Source organism: Brienomyrus brachyistius, chromosome 6, assembly GCF_023856365.1.
Source record: "Brienomyrus brachyistius isolate T26 chromosome 6, BBRACH_0.4, whole genome shotgun sequence".
Classification (NCBI taxonomy): domain Eukaryota; kingdom Metazoa; phylum Chordata; class Actinopteri; order Osteoglossiformes; family Mormyridae; genus Brienomyrus; species Brienomyrus brachyistius.
This window is the reverse complement of record NC_064538.1, coordinates 25016908-25040645: the sequence shown is the minus strand read 5'-3', so window position 1 is coordinate 25040645 and position 23738 is coordinate 25016908. Positions and strand designations below refer to the sequence as shown.

The 23738-nt window shown below is 42.3% G+C and overlaps 1 protein-coding gene across 2 annotated transcripts in view; it reads left to right on the top strand.

Annotated features, from left to right (window-relative positions):
* Positions 1–23738, top strand: part of LOC125745423 (ataxin-7-like) — a 36417-nt gene that overhangs the window by 1848 nt on the left and 10831 nt on the right. Inside the window, exons 2-4 of one of the 2 annotated variants that reach the window (XM_049018312.1) lie at positions 1019–1237; positions 1400–1468; positions 11296–11400. In XM_049018312.1, coding sequence (XP_048874269.1) covers positions 1027–1237; positions 1400–1468; positions 11296–11400 — 385 coding nt within the window. In that variant the 5' untranslated portion in view covers positions 1019–1026. Of the gene's footprint in view, positions 1–917; positions 1238–1399; positions 1469–11295; positions 11401–23738 lie in introns of those variants that run through there. The other variant, XM_049018313.1, reaches the window with a different exon arrangement.

Genomic DNA, 23738 nt, shown 5'->3' with positions numbered 1-23738 from the left:
ATAAGGATAATCATCATGTTCATATCAGTCTTAAAGAAGTGTAGTGTCTGTACACTTAGAAGCTGCCTTTCGTTGACTGTGTTCAGCAAACTATTATTATTGTCATTATCATTATCATTATTCGGTAACCAATTTATATATTAAAATGTAATCATCTTGGTGATTTTCAGTGGATTTTATATTTGGAATTCTCGGGACTTATATTAAAAGCACTATAATATATTATAGCTTAATCCATTCCCTGTATAGTGTCTCCGTGTTGGAATTTCTTTTGTAGTTCACTTTCATTTTTGCACTCTTCCATTGCCGCTTTAGCTCTGCCTAATAGAATTACTTGTTTATATAGGCTACTGATAAACGGTGGCAATGGAAACATATTACCGGCGAGCAGTTAACGAACTAGAAATAATGAAGTTTAAAATAAAATGTCTTAGTAAATCGATGCGTTCCGCAAACTGTATCTTAGACATGCGTGTTCTTGAGGAAAGTTAGCTTTTATTTCAAACTTTTTATTAATGACTCGGTGCAGTTGCTGTTTTATGGCACTTCTCTGTGAAGAGGCATTGCTTGACGAAAAGCTGTCCTTTTCACATGTAGATCTTAATTCTCGCACCAAGTCCGAGGCGCTGCTAGATGCTATTGGTTTAAATGGACGCTAATGTAAAATGTGCATGATTTACCCTAAATTTGCGTGGCGCATGCACTGCATACGCTGGGGAAGTTGGGTTTGCTTCGCAGGTGAGTGCCGTAAAGTTTCACCGCGTCAGTACACTACCGTGCGCCGCACACTGCGCGATGCGCCTCGGCAGCGGTGTCATTTGTCAAAGCGGCCGCGACATCCGAACACCGGCAGCTGTACGGCTCGCCGACGTCCGAGCGGCGCAAATGGGGGCGGCGGGTGGTGTGGCGTTAGTGGGTGGCGGTGGGGCGGGGGACGCTGTTTACGCGGCATCAATCGGTCCAGCGGGATCCCTCGTTAACCAGCTAGAGCGCAGATCGCCGTTTTGTTACATTGTAGCGGAAAGAATGTCGGAAAGGGCCGACGATGACGTCAGGGGGGAGCAGCGCAGAGCCGCCAGGCAGCCAAAGCAGCAACAGCAGCAGCAAATCCAACAGGGAGAAGGCTCCACAGCAATGGCGACCGTGGGGGAGCGCAGATCTCTTCCCAGTCCCGAGATCGCATTGGGACAGCCCTGGAGCGAATGGATTGATGCTGCTAAATTGTACGGGAGCGACGGTGAGTTGTCTGCATTTCAAACCGAACCATCTTAACGAGCACGACTGATCACGATTTTCCTCTTTTAGATAACGTGCAGTTTGAAGATACGCGAAACGCCAGAGACGAATAGTGCGGCACCAGCAAGTGTAAGCTAACTATTTCTCTGTATCGCTCGTTCAGGTGCCGAATCCGAAGAAAGTTTGAAAGAGTGCGGGAAAAATCGAGAAGCAATGAGGCTTTGCAGAGACGGTGAGCCTTTTCTATTTTTCCTCCTGATTATTTGTATAAAATTGTTTACTTTTGCGGATTTTTGTATGGAAAGACCTACTGGCTGGGGAAAAAAACGCTGCGTTCACTTTGAAGCAAGTGCATTAGTTGAGCCAGGGGTGGCAGAATGGGCCTAGAACGATGAACCTGATCTACGCAGCTGAGACAACATTTAAATGTAGGGAAATGCAGGCGGACTTCTGGAAACAAAGACATGCAACTTCTCACGAACACGCCAGTGGTTACGAGCGGTCTTGGGTAATATTATTAGGATATGTTATTTACTTTGAAGATGAGCCCCCGACTTGTTAGAGATACGATTTCGAATGTAAAATTGGTGCAGTGCTGCCGGTAGGCAGTATTTACAGATAAACGAGCGGCATTGATGTAAGCGCTTTACTGGCTTCTTCATGAGCTGTCACCTATAGTGTCACCAAGCCAGGTGTAACTCTGAAGCAGCTGAGTTACAGGATTGCACATTTAATATGAATTTACAGAGTATTTTTGGATATGACGGTGTAACACAAGTTTAGTGGATTTTTGCAATCCTGAGAACATGTAGTCTTTTATAGTGATTTTTACATGCTCTTTTTACATGCCTGACTGTATTATGTGCACCTAATAAACCATAAACTAATTTAGCTGTAATCATCATACCAAGTGCACAGCAGTTAGTCAAAGCTTTCTGTTTTGTATCGGTTCACAGTAACTTTATTTGTTTCGGTGTCTGTGAAAAACCAGACCTGGTAGCTTTGTTGTTGGGGGTTTGGTTGCCTTTCTGTTCATGAACATACGGTGCTTAAAAGTGCCTGAAAACCGATAACCGCTGCAGGCCCAGCCTCCTGTCCCAATCATACCATATATTTAAATAATGCCTTTTTGGAATTCGGAGCCAGCTGACGGGACCAAACCTTTTGGGACGGAACGGGGACACTGTGGTACACAAAGCTGACTTGCATCACAGAAGCCAGAATAAGCCAGGATGCTGCAGCCTGCTCCAAGCGGGACGTGGCATGTCTATGTGCCTCCACTGAATCTGGTGATGGCAGCGTCTTGTGTCAGTCTGTGTCACAACCCTCAGAATGCTGCACTTTAATGTCTCTATGCCTATGATGGATGCAAGACAGTGTGACATCTTTAGGTTTTCATGTGTTTTGTAGTTATCAGTTGGCTTAGTAGGTGTTTGATTCCTGTCCCTGCCTCTGTGTAGGAGCTGTTTATATGTGCTACATGGGTTTCCTCCAAGTCCTTTGCATTTCTTCTGTAATCTAGAACATCCAGTTAGCTAAATTGCTGACTAAATTGCCAACAGTGTGTGTCTGTTCTGCGATGGACTTCCTCCCGGCTTATTCCCTCTGCTATGTGGGGTCGACTCCAGAGTCAGCCCAGCCCTGTGCTGGATAAACACTTATGGAGGACTGACGCATGGATCTAAGGTGAAGCTTCTCAAGTGAATGTAACCAAAGGTATCCGACCATGGATAGAATCCTTTTAAATCGTAACAAAACGCTCCAGCACCACTGGAACTTAGAATGGCACCTTCAGAAGATGGGAACAAAAATACACTAACTGGAATTGCTATGGGAGTCTTGCGAAGTCCTGCTTCACAAGGAGATCGCTGTCAGTGACTTTACGAAATCCGGGGAAGACGCCACATTTTGGGACATCAGTATCAGAAGTCAGGCTGTCCATACAGTATCATGTCCAACATGGTAACATTTATGCTGTTTAAGCCAATCATCCAAAGAGTGTCACCAAAGCCCCACAGGAAATCTTACCTTCTGTCCCCACCCCCACCCCTGAACCTCCGTAAATTGGAAATGGGGAATAAGATCAGGTGGAACTGGGATGATCAACACTGAAGCCGCTGAACATATAACAAACCCTAAACTCTCATATTGTTGTAATGTGCTGGAAAAGAGACTGACACTAGAGCTGTGGATGCATCCATCGTGCATTTGGTGGGAAAGGTGCTGTGAGGAATGCCTTCCTGCAGTGCCGCCTCCTGGGACTGCTCACTGAAAACCCTTTTCTCCAGATTGACCTTCACCCTGGTAGTCATCATCACAAGGCACCCAAGAATGATCCACCCCCGAATTTGCAGGAATGCACATCATGTTCCTCTTTGGATTCTAGTGGAACTGTCATCGGTCTGGGAGTATGCTGGGAGCTGGAGAGACACCTTTGCAGAATGTTATATTGCCTCTGAAGCCCCAGAGTTCAGTGGATTGATCAGAGGGTTGCAGATTAAATTCGGGGATACCCAGGCTGACCCCCCCCCCCCCCGGTGGTCTCTCTCAGCCCAGTAGTGGATGAAAGGCAGGCATTTACTGTCTTCTAATTTTGTTGCTGCAATGAAATATATTAGCCAGATGAGTGGACAGTTCTATGTCTTTTTGAGCAGTCCAATGTCCTCTGTTTCCTTTATAAAGAAGATGGTAAAAAGTCAACTGCTGCATATGTAATATGCGCACGACTTGCAATTACACAAAATCACAAATCTGAATAACATTGTCTTCTGTTACCTGCCTAACAGCTAAAAGTCAGGAAAAGGGAAGCCTGTAATAAGTCAGCTTTTAGCACCATGATCAATGTGAAATGAGAAGGAACAGTACAGTGGCTTAGCGGTGGCTAGGTGGCGCACTGCCCCTGGTGGCCGGGGCAGTTTTGGCGGCTCTGTGCAGCATTCACCAGGCCTGCTGCGTGCTGCCTGACAGCTGCAGTTTTTGTCAGACATTGCGCTTCCATCTCAAAGCACTTCTAGACCTGACAAGGCACTGGAGGAAATATGCTGGGCAGGGGGCAGGTGTGGAGCTGCTTCAGGATTTTATTAGAACCAGTAAAATGTCAATATCTTAAATCATAAGGTACTTCTGCATTTAATGTTTTGGATATCCTTTTTAATGATAAAAGGCTGTAGAATGTGTTCTTAAAAATGATGGCTAAAAAGCTTGGAGTGGAAAAAGTGTGTGTGTGTGTGTGTGCGCACATATATGTGTATATGTGTGTGTATGTATGTGTATATGTATGTATATGTATGTGTATATATATGTAATGTAATTGAGTGGTTCCAGGGAGGTTGGGATGAGATTTTGTTTTTGAGGACAGGAGTGGTGATGAGTTTAACAAAAACAGCAGATAGGAAAAGAATTGGCAGTTTTGCCATTTGCAGAAGAAAAATGGACACACAAAACCCAAATGGAGTATGGGGTTGGTGAAGGTCACAGATGGGTGTGGGGTCATGCTGCAGCACTATACGTATTTGTTTTGTCCAGTTCGGTGCATCTTTTTTGGTCCGGAAGGCATATATTCAAACTCAGATATGTTTTTGGAAACCCATCTAATGTGCTTAACTCATTTGAGATGATGTCATTCGAATGTGTGTGCTACTGGAGCAAGGCAGGAACAGCCTCTGCAAGTTAGTCTTCCTATGGGATTTAAGGTGCTTTAGTCAGGAAATTCAGACCTGGCTAAGAAAATAATTATGGCTTAAAGTGCTGTTTATCGCGACAAATATGCAACCGCTCTGAGTAGAAAAGAAAATTTGATTTAGATGAGATTTTATTAATTTATTATGTTATGTTTTTGATTTTTAAAATTATTTCACATATTTAATTTTTACAATGTACTAATAAGCGTCTCATACATTTTATTCAGACACTGACAGATGCATTGCTTTGCTTTACAACTGTTCCTAGTTGATTGCAGTGTTAATAATGATCTGGGAAGAATTTTTTTCCCTGCTGTGCAGAAGTTGCACTGAACAGTGAACCTAAAACCAGGGTGCCGTAAATTTCATGTACCGTTGCACCTCTAATACATTGGGGTCTGGTTCACGGTGCACTAGTGGGGGCATGAGGAATGGAAAACTCAGGGTTGCATAATGATTGAGAATACCTCCCCAGGGGAACTGCATGAATGTGCTGGACACTGCTGGATCCTGGTGTGGTCTCCTATTGAAAGGCAGGTGTAGAGCTTGAGATGGATGCTAGGTGGAAGGGGACATCCAGACCATAATGTCCTTTTGGTGTGTTATGTGTAACTCTGTCACCTTTTGTCTTAAATTCATCTTATCTTAATTTGAGTAGTGTCTTGTCAGTGAAGCTGGTTTGGTGGTACAAGGTTGTTACCACCCATCCACTCGGGTGAAGGCAAGAGCCAGCTTTTTATCTGAGAGACGCTGCTAGCATCCTCAGCCTTTGTGGGAGGTGTTTCTGGAGATGGCGAAAGCAGCACCTGCCCAGGGGCGTTCTGTGGTCTATTATACCGAGCTGCCCCAACATTAACCCGTAATCTGCTTCACGATGTATTTCATCCCAAGTACATTCAGCAAGCTGTAAATTTGTCACCTGCCCCTCTCATTATGTAGTTGTTATATCAGCGATAAAGGTTCCACAACATTTCTGCATCCCTGGTAGCCCTTCAGGCAGGCATTCTTCAGATTTTGGTAGCACGACATGAATTTTGACTAGCTGGATGAAAACCATTTAAAAAAAAAAATATATATATATATATATGCTCGAGAATGTAATGAAAAAAAATTCCAAGAATTTGATGTGGAAACATATTTTAAAGGCCATTTTTATCATTTCACGTTACCAGTCACTATATGACAGTGACAGCATTAACTGGGCACCAACAGTAACCATGGGATGGAGTAATCTGTCAGTAACACGGACATCAGGAGTAGAAAGCAAAAAGAAACTACTCCTCAAACAGTCCTTTGAGCCAAATGAAATCCAGTGATAAATCGATCAATAATTTACCGTTAAAACACATTCGCTTATGTACGATCAAACCAGATATTTTGTAATAATGACAGCAAGCACAGCACCGTAACATTAACGCATTGAGCAACATAGTCGCTTAACATGATGAAAATATAACGAAAACGTATAACAAATTATGAATAATAATATGCTTGAGATTTATAGTTGTACTTATCCCTGAATACACCAAAAAATTTTGTCCACGCTTTGCCCCTGTGTGTGTACCCAGCCAAAAATACAGAAATTAAACCTCCAGACTTGGTTGCTTTCTATTGCTTCACTGTTAGCCATCACATTTAAAAAAATTAGATAATTAACAATATCCTCATTAATGAAAGCAAGCGGCTCACAACCATTTTGCTTTTACTGTGTTTGGGTCCCACCCAGTTATTTTCATCTCTATACCGTTATATAAAAGCATTTATATTACGTTATTTTGCGACACTATATGCAGTGTACTGAATATAACTCGTGTGATGATAAAGCCCTACTTAACTGAATGCAAGCTAACATGCTTGGAGTACACTTACTGTGACCGACAATGCACCAAGATGGCGGCGTGAGGCCATGGCGCAATAAATTGCAACCCTCCTATAAATCAAGCTTTGAGCATATACTTTAAAGCAAACAAACCATCATCATGATCAACAACTTGTTTCATTGGTGATCAAACGTTTTTCCCCGAAATAGCAAGTCAAAAGTGTAGAAAAGACTAATAAAGGAGGGAGTTTTATTTTACTTTGGGGATAATTTTTGATGGTCTATCTGGCAGGTTGTCACCCAGTGGGGAAACTTGTTTGTCTTATGCTGTTGGGCTAACAATTTTGCAAGCCGTGGGTCAAGGAATATGTTATAAACTAGCAGAATTGATCAGAATATGGTGTTTCTGTGACTTTGATGGATGGTGAAAGATGGATGATTATGAAGCAGAACAGGATGAGTATCTGCACCCTAGAGTGTCTAATACTGTGGACTGCAAGGGAAATGAATAACGGGTATCTTAATCAAATCAAGCCTGAAATTTTACTTGAAATGATGAAGTTTATGAGAAGCCCCAGTGCATCGGAAGAGAGCATAATCCTTGGAAAAGTAGAAGGGATGGGCTTAGTCTTCACAACAGTGAACCTGTTCTTGGGAAAGCTCAAGAGTCCGACTGGAGACCGGATATTTTGGAGGAATGCTGGCTGTATGGATCTAATAATAACATGCAGCTAATGGACTGATTTAATTGCATTGTGTACCATGTAAAAAGGTAGATTTCCCCCCCCCCTCTTTTCTGTAAGGACGAAGGCCTCTCCTCTCTGCTGTTCGTGTCTGGGTGAACGCAGCTGTCAAGGACCCAGATGGACATCTTGCAGAGTGGCAGAAATTCTGCAGAATATCCCCAAAAGAGAACCACGCCATGATCCCCACAGCGTCCCTTAAACGGTTTGGCGAAATTTCTGTCAGATCCAGCCGGTGGGATCGCCCACTCCAGAGGGTTAAGTCCCTGGTCGAGTCACAGATTACGCAGCCTTTCTTGAGGTGCCAGTGAAGCAGTGCTTCACAAGGAGCTGTGGGGAAAAGCCCTTTGTACCCTTAATGGACATGGCATGTCACAGCATGAAGCACACATCAGTCCAGTCTAGAATTATCTAGGGTTTGTTTGCATGTGTGAAGGTTCCTCACAGTGTTGAAATTTTGGCGGTTTCAGTATGAGTAGATTATTTGTCCTGTGGATGGTTTAAGGCACTGCGGCCTTTGTGTGCTTCTCCTTCTAACCGGCCAGTCTAGTTGGGTCTCTACACGTCCGTTTCTGTTTTCAGCCAGTGAGAACACCTTCACACAATTGAATCCTGAATGGCTGTTGCACTCAAGTTTCATGTATCTTTTTCATTATTTAGCGTAATTCCCCCCCCCACCCCAAAGTAAAAAACAGGCCTTGATTATGCCTCTGTTCTCTTTGTCCCTCCAGCAGAGGGCACTGACGGTTTACAAGTTTTTACACCTGAAGGCTGTGCCCTGAGATATTTAAGGGCAGGAAATGATCTGTGTTAATTTTAGGCTGTGGGCTGCTGTACTTATTATAAATGCCTGAGTGAGAAAATGTCTCAAAGTAAATGAGCAAAGGCCCCTGAATATAAACAGTCCCGTTTGCTGTGGGTTTGAAAACTAGCCCAGGTTTTCTTTATTGAAGATTTGAAGTATAGCTCATCTTATCGGTTTTCTCAATAACTACATGTGTTCCTGCATTCTGTTTTTGTATTTAACATTTATCCTTATGTTTCTGCTACGAGTAAGTCTGTGTAGTTGATTGCCCTGTAGGTAGACCCTTGGTTTATCTGTGTGCCATAGCCATTTTTAAACTCTTGACAGTACTGTTCCGTATGGTATGAACCCAAGTGCAGTGAATATCCGTCCATTTGTTTTGGAAACATCCATTGTTTTGAGTCGACCATCAGCAATAGAGATCCACCGATTGCAATTTTCTTGGCTCATTCCACATTTTTTGCAGGTGTGACCTGCCGATACCAAGTTTTGCCAACTCTGATATTCTTTCTAAGAACTATAATTGACAGCATATGAACAAAAATCAGCTTTTTTTAATTCAAAATTTGATTTTCATTATTAAAGAAATTGTTAAACTTTACATTTCCCCCCAAACTTCACTAAGTTATTGGATCTTCTCTCACCTAAATCTCAAAATAAAGTGCTCTATGACTGGACAGAGGTACAAATAACTTAACTGAAAATGAGCTGCTGTACACCCAGTTTTATCTGACATATTTTACTTTACCAAACGAGCAGGTGCAACACATTTTAACAACAAAAGAAATGACAGTTATCATTTTCCAGGATTATCTAGTACATGATTAATAATTAGTTTAAAGTTTACCTGATGTTTCACCACATTTTCATGGTGATCCCCCCCACGGTTTACTTTGGCTTGACACGTATTGCAAATTGCAAGCCTTGTGTCATCTTCACTCATACTGAAGACCCTCCATGTTAATAACATGTTAACAGGTGGCTGTGAGACTATTGCCTGTGGCGTTATGTGTATGACGTGTGGTGCAGGCATAAAATGGTACCAGAAATATGGGAGACTGATCGACTGGTCTCCATCCATCCATCCATCCATTTTCCAAACCGCTTATCCTATTGGGTCGCGGGGGGTCCGGAGCCTATCCCGGAATCAATGGGCACGAGGCAGGGAACAACCCAGGATGGGGGGCCAGCCCATCGCAGGGCACACTCACACACCATTCACTCACACATGCACACCTATGGGCAATTCAGCAACTCCAATTAGCCTCAGCATGTTTTTGGACTGTGGGGGGAAACCGGAGTACCCGGAGGAAACCCCACGACGACACGGGGAGAACATGCAAACTCCGCACACATGTGACCCAGGCGGAGACTCGAACCCGGGTCCCAGAGGTGTGAGGCGACAGCGCTAACCACTGCACCACCATGCCGCCCCCGACTGGTCTCCAGTACGGGCTGAACACACTGAAAATCGGCCAATTTCAGTCCCTGGCTGTTCTCAAATCGGCCAACTTGGTAACCTCATGCGACCTGTTCTTGTGGAATAAAATCCTGCAGGTTTTACAGAATGCATTTTAATTAAGCTGAAAAAAGATGTGTGAGGTGTTTTGGTATCTAAATAATGGCCCAATAAAAATTCATGGCTGAGGTTGAGTGAAAAGCCTGACATGCAGTGGCCCTCAGAGATCAGTGTTGGGTTTCCACGTCATAGGAGGTTGTCTGGAGCTGAGCTTGGACTTCACTCCTTTGTATGCGTGTCTTAGACTGTGCGGAATGAGTCTGAGCTATAACTGCTGGCTATAACCTCGTCCACATTATGTGTAGTGGTGCTACATTACTCACTAGTGGTATATGTTTGCTAGGGCTGAACGATTTATCGATTTCCAATCGAGGCTGCAATTTAGGATATGCATTGTACAGCACGTTTGACCCAGGGTTTAAAACTGTCTGAGAACAGTTTTACAAATTCATGCCGTGCTCCTTGTATGATAGTCATTCTCACCAATCAGATGTGCTGTGCTCCTCACATGTTAATCATGCTCACCAATCAGAAGTGGCCAAAGGTGGCTGCGGATACACCCACAAACGGCAAACGTGAAACCCGAGGAAAAAGTTACATTTGTGGTGCAAAGAAATATTGATACTGCTGCTGAACTTTAAGTGAATTACCTACTTATTGGATGGTCAGAGTTCTGCCGTAACTTCCTTTAACCGCCAGAAATATACTTCTGTGTATCACACCTTTCGTTTTTGTTATTGGGGTATCGCATTAGCATACTGCTCACCCATTAAGAAATGGGACAGTCAGTAATCCTCACAGCAGCTATCACACCCAAAAAGACGTAAAACCCATAATAGTCGTATTTGTCACACATTTTAGTAGTCATTGAGGTACCACCTTACAATAAGTCTCCTTATTCATATTGAACTGAAGCTTGACATATATAAAAATGTATCGCAAATCAAATGGATGTGTCAGAAAAATTGCAATTAGATATCTTCCTGAAATCGTTCAGCCCCAATGTTTACTTATGTACAGTCTGGTACCTCTATGAAAAATGCACCAGTGCTGAAGGAGAGTTACATCTTGGAGAGAGAAGATTCATCAGATTGTTCTCATTGTGTCATTAATTTAACATCGTTCTTGTCTATCTTTTTTTTGGGTTTTTTTTTGTTTATCCTTTTTATTTAATGTTAATGAATGCTGTGTGAACCAGCTTTGTGTGCTATAGCCAGTGATGGGTTTCTTCTGGTTGATGGAACCTGGATCGGCACAGTCTGAGTATCGGCATCGATTTATGTAAAGAGGATGTTTCCAAATCCTTCCATCACCTGTCTGTAACAATAAAACGAAACAGAGTGTTGCAGTCCCAGTTCAGCTGGTAAACTTTTTGCTTTCTTGTCTGCTCCATGTTTCAGGCTGAGATGTTGCCAAATCTGTTAAACTGCTTGTAAACAAAAGGGTTTTATCTGGGAGTAGTTTTTGATGCCATTTGTTTGCCTTTCACTCAGACATGCCCATCTTTGGCCAGTTTCCTGCACAAGATGACTTCTACTTGGTGATGTGCAGCCACTGCAATCAGGTGGTGAAACCTCAGGCCTTTCAGGCGCATTACGGTAAGTGCAGTGAGACATTCATTACTCTCTGTACTGATTCTCTGACTTTGATATGGCTGTGAAGCTGGAGCTTCTTAGAAAGAAGGTGAACTGGCTTAACAGTCTAATCCACTGTTAGATCAGGATTATTTGGGGAAGGACCTTTTGCTTTGTGGTATTCATTAACACCATGGGAAGTTTTGTTCCTAATGGTTACAACAATCAAAGCAGGGGTACTACGACAGCTCAGTCTTCTTGAAAGGTCAGTGATTTTTATGTGGAGCTGTTAAACGGAGATTACCTGGCTTTATTGGCATGTAAAAGATGTGAAAGCACAAGTAGCAAATAATGTAGCAATTATATTATGAGGATTTGCCCAAAGAATATATGAAATTGATGATATGTTTTTACTAATTGGAGAGGAAACAAGGGTGATGCTTTAACTTTTGTTTATAAAACCAAAACCACTATGATGCATTTACCGACGCTCCTCTACTTGCGAACTTTGAGACATACGAATGAAGAAGACTGTAAGTCCAAACTGTATTCATTGGGCTCCCGTTTCCTGTCCGCAACATCAATTTTTTTTTCTGTGCGCCAATTTACGACTTTACGCGCCAATTGTACGAAAGTACGACTTCTGGCCGCTACTCCCCCCACGCCGTAGTATAGCATACATACCCCTAGCATCCTACTTTTTTGTACTTGTGTATACCCTTAAAATGATGTTGAATGACGACTTACGAACATTTAGAGTTACGAACGGCTGTTCGGAACGTAACCCGTTCGTAAGTAGTGGAGCGTCTGTATTTTGCTTTGTTGTTAGTGGGTCTTCTCATTGTGGTTTGCTGGTATTGGCTGATACTCGTGAAAAACTAAGACATCAGCATATGTCCAGTACATCATTCTTGACCTTTATTGCCGATCCATATTTATACTTCAGTCAATATATAATAAGTTGGCAGTACCAGACTTAAAGACATAACTACAAAAATAATGGAGATGATTGCATTGGACGATCAGGCATTTTCCATAGTAGAGGACCAGTCATTTTTTTGGTTCATTCACCAGAAGAGGTCTCAAAGTACCAGCAAGATTTGCCCCATAATACTGTTTTGTATGACCCGTGACATGGCCCTCAGATCGATCTCTGTCATTTTCCACAGAGAATAAAAAGCTATCTACAAAAACCCCTTCACATTTGCAAAGGATAGTGGTGGATGGTCCCCACAAATGTCAAAATTTGCAAATAATACTTATCCCACCTGACGTCAACCCATAACAGTCCGCTAGCCTGAACCATAAAGTCCATTTACCAATTTGTAAACGAGCATTATTTTACTGTACACTTTGTATGTCAGGTTAGCCATTTCCTATTAATACCTTTTTATGTAATGTACAAACCGTTTAAAGTATGCCCTCATATGTGTAAAGTTACTACTTTGTGCACTGGAGTAACTACATTTCAGACTTACTAAAATGCTAAATTAATGGCACAGAAAAACTTAAGTGCGTAAAATTGAGATTCCATGGTCACAAAAACTAACGGGATTGAGGCTGATTTCCGAGACAAAGCTGAGCCTTTTCAGTATTAAAGATATAGTATGTACTTGCACTTAGAAATACTATGTGTTACTAATAGGTATATATTATATCATTATATGTGATCCAACTCATTTGCAGTATTGTTTTTGGCATGTGCACGATTTCCAAGTTTCTGTGATTTACTTATTTATTTATTTTTTCGCTCCAGAAATTTAAGCTTCAAAAATAATCCTATTTAATTGTGCATGGTCAACTTGTGAGTAACCAAAGCCACGAATGTTAAGGGGTTACTGTTATGTCATTCCTGCAAGCCCACAACCTCCCTCCTCCCCACTGGCAGGGCAAGTTTCACTGCCCGCACTGCCCAAAGGTCAGCCAGTTATTGGTAGCAGTAAAATACGTACGTATGTACGCACAAAAGAATCGGTATTCACCACTCAACCATAACATTACAACCACTAACAGGTGAAGTGAATAACGCTACGATGGCGCGTGTTAAGGGTGCCGGGGTCATGGGCGTCCAGGTCTCATTGGTGCATGTGGGGATAAAGGCTAGTCCATACAATCTGATTCCACAAGATAGTGTCTGTAGTATAAATTGCTGGTAAATTATATAAAAGGTGTCAGAACATGCAGTGCATCACAGCTTTATGCATATGGGGCTGCATATCCAGAGACTGGTTCAGAGAGCCCAGACGGTCACATTTTCTGTTCAATCAAGTGGACGGTCAGGTGTGTGTGAGTCCCACCTATGGGTGGAAGGCATGGGGCGCCAAACCCATTACAGGGCACACGCACACACCATTCACTCACACATGCACACCTATGGGCAATTTGGTAAATCCAATTAACCTCAGCATGTTTCTGGACTTGTCATGACAACACAGGGAGAACATGCAAACTACACACGGAACTTTGGCGGAGACTCGAACCCTGGTCCCAGAGGTATGAGGCAACAGTGCTAACCAACGCGCCATCATGTTGGCCCACTTCCAAATTCCCCAAATCTCAATCCAGTTGAGCATCTGTAGGATATGCTGAAGAAACAAGTCAGAACTGTGCAGGGTTCACCTCGCATCTTACAGAGCTTAAAAGATCTGCTGCTAATGCCTTTGTACCAGATACTCCAGGGCACCATCAGAGGTGCTGTGGAGTCAGAGCTGATTTGGTGGCACGGGGGGGGGGGGGGGCACAATATTAGGCATGAGGTTTTAATGTTATGGCTGATCGGTTTACATCTGTTTAAGCATTTTTGATGAGAAAAGGAGCTCTGTCATCAGTCGTATTTCAACTTTTGTGGTTGTAAGATTACTGTAGTGTATTGTTTTGTATGAATCTGTGTTATTTTAAGACTGAGTTTCTGCTTTTAGAGTAACTGATATCAATCAGTAATGAGTATTGAGCTAAAAGTGTCGTGGTCTGGGGGGGGCGCGACATGGCCAAGTCACAATCAGTGTTATAGATCACATATTTTTGCAATGGATGATTCGGGAGTCGTTCTGTACACTCGCTACAGATTGTGATGCACAAGGGGCTGCTGTTGTAACGAAGTGTGACACTGTTGCCAGTGGGAGAAATATGGGGCATTTTAAGCATTTGCCACTTAAGTATCGTAGCTTGGATGATATTCAGATTGAACTACAAATACCTCATAAACGCTTAAAACAAGATGTACAAATGAGGTGGAACTGTGCATTATGTATGTTACCAGTAGCCTATATCTCCTAATATCTAAAGTATAAATATTTATATATAATATATACATTTTTTTATATTAAAATATTTAAATAAAGAGCTCTTGTATCAGAATCTATATCGGTATGGGCAGATATGTGACGGATTAAGATCATATTTTTTCATGTGCAGTGGTACCTCGGTATACGTCCACTTTGAAATAAGTCCAAGGTACACGTCCTGTTTGGATGCAAAGACTTTTGCTTGGTATACGACCTTTGTTTTGAATACGACTTGCGTGCTAGAACTTGTATGGGTCAAAAAGAGTCATGACATCACGCACTACCCTTGTTTACCTTTCTGGAGACAAAGCCACGACTGCCCACGAGCGTCAGTACACCAGTTGCTATTGAGAGCGGATTAATCATTTTCCTTTTATTTCTTATGGGAAAAATTTGTTTGGTATAAGTCCTGTTTGGTATAAGTCCAAGGATCTGGAACAGATTAATAATGATACCAAGGTACCACTGTATATATATATTTTTTTATTTACAAGCCAGCCAAATTGGAATGGGTGTAGTAATGTTAACCATTTAACCACTTAACCCGAAATTCCGTACTGAAACATTGCTTGTACCATTATTGTAATAACTTAATAAATTGAGTTTATGTGAAATACTGTACATATTAAAGAACCTGACTCCTTATAGCAGAAATGCTTTAAAAAACTATATGGAAATTTCAAGTACAAATGAACATTTGTCACTTTGGCTTATAACATACACTTTAGAACAGATACGAATAAGTAATAGATAAATTAAATTTTTTGTGTTGCCCTTGAGATTGCAGCTAGAAGCACCAGCACCTTAGTATAAATCCTGAGGTCAGTTGGGGTAATGACCTATTTATGTATTTCAGTGCATCCTCTGGGAAATGGACTCGCTCTTTCCAGCCAGATGAGATTTTCAATATATCTGGTTATGCAACAGGCCTTATCTCATAGATCTCAATGAAACATTAAAAAAATAATAAAACTCAACAAGGTTCTCTGGTTTTTAAAATTATTTAAAAGAAATTCTGCCTGCATTTGGACCATATGTGATCAGAGAGAACTGCTTTTCCTGTCCCTGTCGGTCTTGCAGTATTTAGGGGAAAGAGTTTTGAGGGGTTTCTTGTCTCTTGTGGCTTGTTAGCCATCATAGGTGGGTATGAAGAACAGCCTCAGTGTTCTGTTTGTAGTATTTGGGGCTGTAATGGAACACACATTCATTATGTGCCATTCGGTTTCATCATATTGGGTTAGGAACACACAATGAAATTAATACATTTGACACAAGTGGAACATAAATGCTAATTCTAGTTATGAGTTGGTTATGGCTAATGGCACAAATAAGTTACAGCATGGAAGAGAAAATGTCCTCACAAGGTAAAAAGATACAATCTGGTCCCCACAGTGTAATAATTCCAAAAACGCAAGGTTGTGTATTAATGTTGTGTCTGTTCCATGAATCACTGATTCACTGTTTATTGGTTGCCCCTCAGGTGGTTAGACATGAGGGCTGTTTGTTTTTCACGGTCTTACTGCCTTTTTTCTCCTCTTTTTCTTAAATTTCGGTTTAAGAAAAGTAGGGTTTGTTTATGTTTAGGTCGATTGCAGTGTCTGACTGAGTGGGATAGTGCTGGTGTTTGGAAAGTCGATAGTTCACACTTACTAATATTCCTTGGCTAAAAATAAAGAATAACTTGTCAGTAGAGCTACACAATGTGTGATGTTAATATGGACAATGTAGGTTATGCATGTACTGTGGTAGTCAGCTGGTTTGAGACTGTCACAGAGTTGCATTAAAACATTTTACTTTATGATAGGAAGCAAAAATTTTGAGTATTGTTCCTTTTCAAGATTGTCTAGCATGTTTTAATAAATCAGTTTAATGTTTACCGCAGTTGTTTTTGTGTGAGAGAGAAGCATAATCATTCTTGTTCTTTTGCTGGGCTCATTCATAGACAGTGTGGAAAGTTTGTGAAAAATTTAGCTAAATGAGTGAGCAGGAGAAAAGAGGACAAGAACTGCTCATACGACATTTGTCTTCCACTGTATGGATACATTTTGGATTCCATAGAGTCAATATTCAGCAGAAGCAAGTCATTTCTTGGCACTGCTTTGTGTTTGTTGATAGGCTCCAGTCCCCCCCCGTGACCCCAGTTGGGATTAAGCATTTTAATCTTATATCGGCAGTGTGGCAGCATTTTAGCTTCCCGGTAATCACGAACGAAAACGGCGAGAAAAGCACAGGCAAGACAAAAACTGCGTGCAAACATTGTAAAAGACTGATAACATACACAAATAGCACAACGAACATGCTTCAGCATGTCCACCGGCACTACAGTGAGCTCAATTCACCTCCGCCAGAGCGAACATTATTAAAAGGGCAAACAGCGGGGTGTGTCAGTTTCAAATTCGCTCTCCATCTCGCGTTCAGCCAAAACCAAAAATTAACGTAGGACGTCGACGTGAATACGCAGTGACATCTAACGTCGAACTGACGTCGTGAAATCAAATGTAATATTACCCCAGTTTTTCTGTTTAGGAGTACTTCACGGTACTTTATTAAAGTAGCGATTCATTTTCCACATCAGCCGGTTTAAATCGTCATACATTTGCATCGATTTTTAACCGATTCGGAATAATGGCAATATCTTGATTTTTGACGAATATTGCCTGAGATTGATGAATTGTAAGCTGTATTCTAGTGTTACTTAAAGTGATTATGTTGGACTGCTAGATGTTTATCTGTGTGTCATTAAAATCAGCTTCCAGCTGCACAAGTTTACCTCCAGTATTTGACCAAGACTGACACATTGGACCAATTGTCAATATCTTGATTAACGAATAACAGCCCTACTTCTAAGCATTTTCCCCTGTCAGGGTGGACCACTCCTCACCATAAATGTTTAAAGAGACCATATCCGTGCTTTATTAGATGGTTTTCTGCCAATGCCAATAAATTTTCCGAATTTAACGACTCCATCTCGCTGTGCTTTGTTTGAAAGAAAAAAACTGCTCTACCCGGCTGTCTGAACAGCTTCCTCGCTTTGGTTTGTTCACCGTGTCAGGAGCTAAAGTTGCATCTAATGGGTTTATTTAAAAGTCAGCTGTGACTGTTTCCTTTTTTTCCTGATCCCACACATATGCTAAGACATTGATTTCTGTAACGTTTAGTGTTGCATTGGGGAGAGGGATGGGGGGGAAGAGAGAGAAATGTGCAAGCTGGTTTCTCGCAATGAGAAATTTGTAAATTTGCATGCAATTTCATGCCTGGAATCAAACCCTTAGAAAGATATTGCAGGTTTGTCTGCAGTGTAGCCACAGGGTTAGAAAAATGGCCTTAGTGTATGTTGGTCTCATTAGTTATAGGGGGAAAAATGTGGATTTGAAAGCCAAGTGGAGGAATTCATTTGAAGGAACTTCTTCTCTTAAATGGTCAATTTTGTTGTTAATCTGATGGTTGTCCCAATACATAATGTAAAGCTCGCCTTCTAAATTCTTTCATAAATGTGGTTTACAGTTTATTTTAGGGTAGATGCTATTTTAATTCATTACATGTAATTTACATGTATAGAGCAGTAAAATTGCCATCTTGTAGTAAAATGATGGGTATTGTTTTATAAGGTATGAGCACACTGATGGTGGGAAACCAGGAAATGCATGTGGTGCAGGAAATGCTGGTGTTTCTGTAAGCTAGTTCATACTCCAGTTAGCCACGTTCCTCGTGCTCTGCGCATGGTGGAGTGCACAGAGCACACTCGTGTGAGAGAATTGGCCGTGTCACCTTTCTCTGCGTGTCATGGCTTTGTGTTTCTGTTAGATTATAGAACATGCAGGGGTGCTGCTAGGTCCAATTTAGGGTCACGCGCCTGTTAAAAATGTTGCCGTAGCAGGGTACAGTCATAGGAAAAAACCTTAATGAAGATGGACATATGCAAATAATTAAGAGGAGTAAGACGTTTCATTTTGGATTGTTTTGGTCAGTATTGGTGTGAAAAGTGAAGAGTGAACAGCTAGGGTTCTCTATAATTGTTTCCATTTATTTAAGAAATTTTACACAATAAATTCCCTAAAATCTGTTTTTCATTGTTGTAGTTCATGGCAGAGTAACTTTAGTAAGGGTAATGGGGCCTGTAAAATATGCACATAAAAATAGATAAATTTGTGTTAAGCAGGTTGCTTACCATATACATAATCTGGCAAGCAAAGAGGCTGGGCTGTACCCCCTTTAATTATGTTTCGGATCATCAGTACAGGTGGTTCACCACAGCAATTGCTTCCAGACATGAGCAGAGGGCGCCTGGAAATTCGATGCACCCATTGAGGAGAAATCAGAATGAAGGCCAATCCTCTCGCACAAGTGTGCTGTGTGGTCTATGCGCTCCAGCATGCGCATACTGTAACGGAACGTGGCTAACTGGAGTATGAACTGGCCTGGCATTACTGCAGCACTGCAGCTGTGCGGGTGTCATAGCAGGACTGACGGCTTTGGGGTTCGGAGGTTAATTCCTGACCTCAGGTTTGTGACAGAACATTGGCCCCGTTCACTAGATTACCCATCATCCCCTGAAATTAGCTGTAGGTGATGTGAATAAATAAACGACTTATCAAATAAATTTTAAAGAAAATGAGAAACTTTGATAGCACACATTGTATTACAGAAAGGAATGCAATTACAACCAATCATATAGTAGTCTTTTAAGAACAAACAACTTATTCCCAACAAACATACAGCAAGGTTGATTGAGTTAGCGGAGCATGCCACATGCTGCTGTTTTGCTAATATACTATAGAAGAGACAAACGCTCCCTCCGAGGAAATTTCGTTGTTAGTATTGTGGCTATTGAATGTTGACCAACAACTTTTTAAAAAAGATGTTATGGATAAATAAGGTAAATAGACAGTAGTTTGGTGGTACTTTGGATATTTAAAGTCTGACTTGCAACAGACTGGTGCGGTGTAATGCACACACAAAATTAAACTGGAAATTCTGTGAACTTATTTCACTACTTGAAGCTTTGGCGTTCAATAGAACACGGAATGCAAGCGCTTATTGTCAGTCTGACGGTATACAGGACACATCTCGTCCTGTATTGGTTTAGAATGTGACACAGCATTCTGTTTTTCAGTATGGGATGGATGGCGACCGGGAGTCGGCATTATGGTGAATTCTGACAAATTGTCATCAAAATTACATTTTTACAACAGTCATGATATTTAAAAACGTAGCGTACATTTTTATTTTTTTTTTGCTTTGTTTTTAAAATCACTTACCAGATGAGTCGTTCTACAGGCACAGCCGTCAATGTACGGACAGTTTGACGATTACATGTGGCACCTGTGCCAGAAATATCAAGTGTGTCCCCTGGAACGAGGAGCGTTGCAGTCAGAGAGAGACAACAAACCCAGCAACAAACCGTACCGTCAGCGTTTTCTGATGTGTCAAATGTTTCTGTATGATTTATTCATAAAATTTAATTTCTGTTTGCAGTCCATTGAATTTGTCCTCATTTTTATGTTCTGAATCTGTTTGAGGACAATTCTAAGGGAATTTGGTCAAAATGGAGCCTTGAAATAAGTAAAATGACTTGAATATTATTGAGATAATTATCAATATTGACAGGTATGAAAAAAATCGCCACGATAAAATATTTTGCCGTTTCGTTCAGCCCTACCTGGAATGTGTCGCCACTAATTCTTGTGACTGTTGGGTAGCTGAAGCCTTTAGCCCTGCCTGACCCAGGGTTTGAGGCGGAGGGTTTGATGGGTCTTTAACTCCCTGTCTATGAGCAGCCGAGCCGATATCTCTCTGCGGGGTTTGGTGGTGGCAGATCTTGCCTGGTAGCTTTTAGCTCATTCTGATGAAGGCGTGCGGCTTAGCCGGTATAGGCCCCTGTCACTGGCAGAGTGATGTCACTGCTGGGGCTTTGAGCAAGACTTTTAACACCCAGTTGCCCCAGGGACTGTATGACCCTGCCCTTTCACTGGTAGAAAAGTGTCTGCTAAATTAACATTTATTTATTTTGCATTTTTTAATATTATGTAAGAGGAGGCGTCTGCGGAGTATCGTCTTGGGTAACTTGAAGGAGCCGTATTGTGATGCATTTATTCCCAGCAGCCCTTTTGCAAAATGCGTCAGTATTTTCATCGGATTGATTCTGCGCAGTGCAGTTCCTGCCGCTGTGAGATGCGCGCTCAGAGCAGAGCGCTGCCGGTTTGCAGCACATGAAGAATGTTACCTGTTGGCAGTCTGCTCTTACAGGGTAGGTGAACGCTTAGCTCCCCAGGCGTGTTCAGCCACAAAATCACAAAATGCATTTTTGCTGGGGGGGGGGGTTCATTTCGAACGAAATTGGGGGCTAGTTGGCAGCTAGTAATGCAGCACATGAGGACGAGAGAGAATGCGAGTAACAAGGTTAACAAGGTAAGCTGGTTTAAATGCAAAGATGCGCTCTGCTGTTAGCTTAGTATAGTACCTTTGCAGATGTCTCTGATTTGCTGACCCCCATACCTTATGTGTTCAGTGCCGACTGTGCAGAGAGACACACCTACCAATGCGTTTGGTTTTTTTCCAGTTTTTGGTCTTAAATCTTACTTGGTTACTGTTGACTTGATCGGCTTTTGGGTAAAGCAGTGATTCCTAAAAAGTATAAATTGCACGAAGATTGGTATAAAGATGTTCTCTCTAGAAACTTTTTCAAGGGAGCGATACTAATGAAATTCTGATATCCTTCTTGTATGTAGCTCACCACAGCATTTGCTCAGTGCTTGTAAAATGACTTCCTGAAAAATACTCCAGAGGAAACTTGTACTCTAGTGCCCTCTACTGCTGCTTTGGAGAATTACACAAGGGCCACATTTCACTCATTTCTCTTCCTCAGTTAAGGCTTCTACCTGAATTGACTAACATAACATGCAGCTCCACATTTTAGGCCATTTGTGCCACATTCAAAGTATTTTTGCTAACGTACAGAGTCAGGACTCCTGCTTTGATCAGACCTGCACTCTTGCTGCGTACAAATTGTCTTTACACGTTATTGAAAATATCTTAGAGGTTTATATTTAGACGTTTAGAGCTTAGATTAGCATTGCTGTCTTCATTTATCTGCGTGCCACCAAGAGGTCTGCATGCTCATAATCCTTTCGCAGCCTCTTCCCTGAGCTTAATAGGACTGAGTAGTAAGAGGATATTACTAGGTCCTGGTGGGGGCCATGACACACACTCAGCTCATCTTCCTCTCATCTGTGTATGAAGATGGCTTATAAAACTGAAAATCATCCAGCACTTGTGTCTTTAAGTATCATATATTAATATGGTTTCTTTTACCATTTGCTCTGTATTAGTTTGAACTTTTACTGCAGTAGAATCTATCATAACATAGATGTAACTCCCCCCCCCAAGAGATCTCCTGCATCTCCCTGCTGATGCTGGGTAATGAAAAGGCCATCACAGGCTGTGCCTGTTACATGTGTACAGCAATAAAGGCTGCCAACCCCCCCCCCCCCCCCCCCCCCCGAACGGCAGTCATCCATTTGCACGAACAGGCACTTCTGGTACAGCCCTGTTAAGCAGAGGGTGACTCCTCCCACAGACTGTCTCTGAGAGCACGTTGGCGTCTGCGCAGTCTCCGTGGCACCAGCAGAGGGTGCCAGCGGGGCGTGATGGGAAGGCTTTCTGGAGGTGCATGGACAGGAAGCAAGCGAGTGTGGGCTGCTTCTGTGGGATGGAGGATGCCATCTTGTACTAAAGACAGGGTGACCGTTTGAGGACCGGAACAGAGGGCAGCCAGTCCGCGTGCTGCTCCCTATCCCTGAACAAGAGCCCAGCCCCCCCACCCCATACTGGCCCCATGCCCAGATCTGCATGAAGCGAGAGGCAGGTGTGGGGAGTTGCCTGGCAGGACCGGTCCGGTGGGGAGAGGAGAAGGGTAGGGCAGCCCCATGGCATCGCCTGCTCGTCTTGCAGTACCACGTGGTGGCACTCGCACCCTGGCAGGTTCAGAGCCAGTTATCGGCTCCACACTGAAGCTGCTAATCCCGACGCCCACAGCCCTGTCTCTGAATTCCGCTTGTTTGAACACCCGTACTGACGTCCATCACTCAGCTCTGCTGCTTCGGTCCTGGCTTGTTTATGTGCATCGGTGCAAACATCGAGGGATCACGGCACACTCTCGTCTCCCAGTTCATGTACTAAAATCTAACGACTGGTATTAGAGTGTTTAGCAGTGGTGGAATAATTGCTTCTAATAATTGCAAAGCTACAGTTTTACTCGTATGGGAAAGTGTGGCCATCTGCAATGTGAATCTGCATTCGTCTGATGCAAGGCACCCGAGTGTCTGCAGCTCCCCCTGCTGGATGTAATGTTTTATTCTGTGGGTTGTAACGCTGTGCTTTATTTAGCTGCCAGGTTGTAGTTGGTGTGGGCTTGTACTCTGCTAGAGCGACTGCTAGGGGTTTGTTACAGGTGAAATGCCTGCTCTTTACCTCTGCACGCTTTTCTTTTCGTTCATCCTGTAGCTTTCATGTACATCAGAACTTGTGACTCAAAGTTCTTGCTTGCTAGATTCCAACCTCCAGGCTGGGCAGCTGAAGGGTTTCCTGAAGGTCCGGATGCTTATTTTAGAAGCTGAGCCTTAACTAAATGGACGTGTCACACGGAAATGCCCCCTTACCGCTGTAGAGACCACTACTGTGATTATGAATATTCATTAGGCTTAGAACTTCAGCTAAACCCACTTGTATGGTTTTATATACTAATAAAAATATTTGTGATGTGCAGGCAACATATTGTATAATCCTGTTTTGTATTTGTAATTGTGTACGGTCTCTGTCACATCGTCTCATACGCTATATCAGGAATTAAGCTACCAGTGTGTCAGGCTTATGCAATATGGCCACCTTCTGTATTAATGTTTTGTTCTCTCGTTATTTTTGTGGCAGTGTGTCAGAATAAAGAATGAGATCAGCATGACAGTGTAGTTCTGCTGGCTACAGCCTTACAGCTCTACTGCTTTTTCATGATTTTTGTTCCTGCATTAGTTAAATTCTGCTGCTTTTCGTTCCCGGAATGGAAGCGCCAGCATCTGGCCGTGG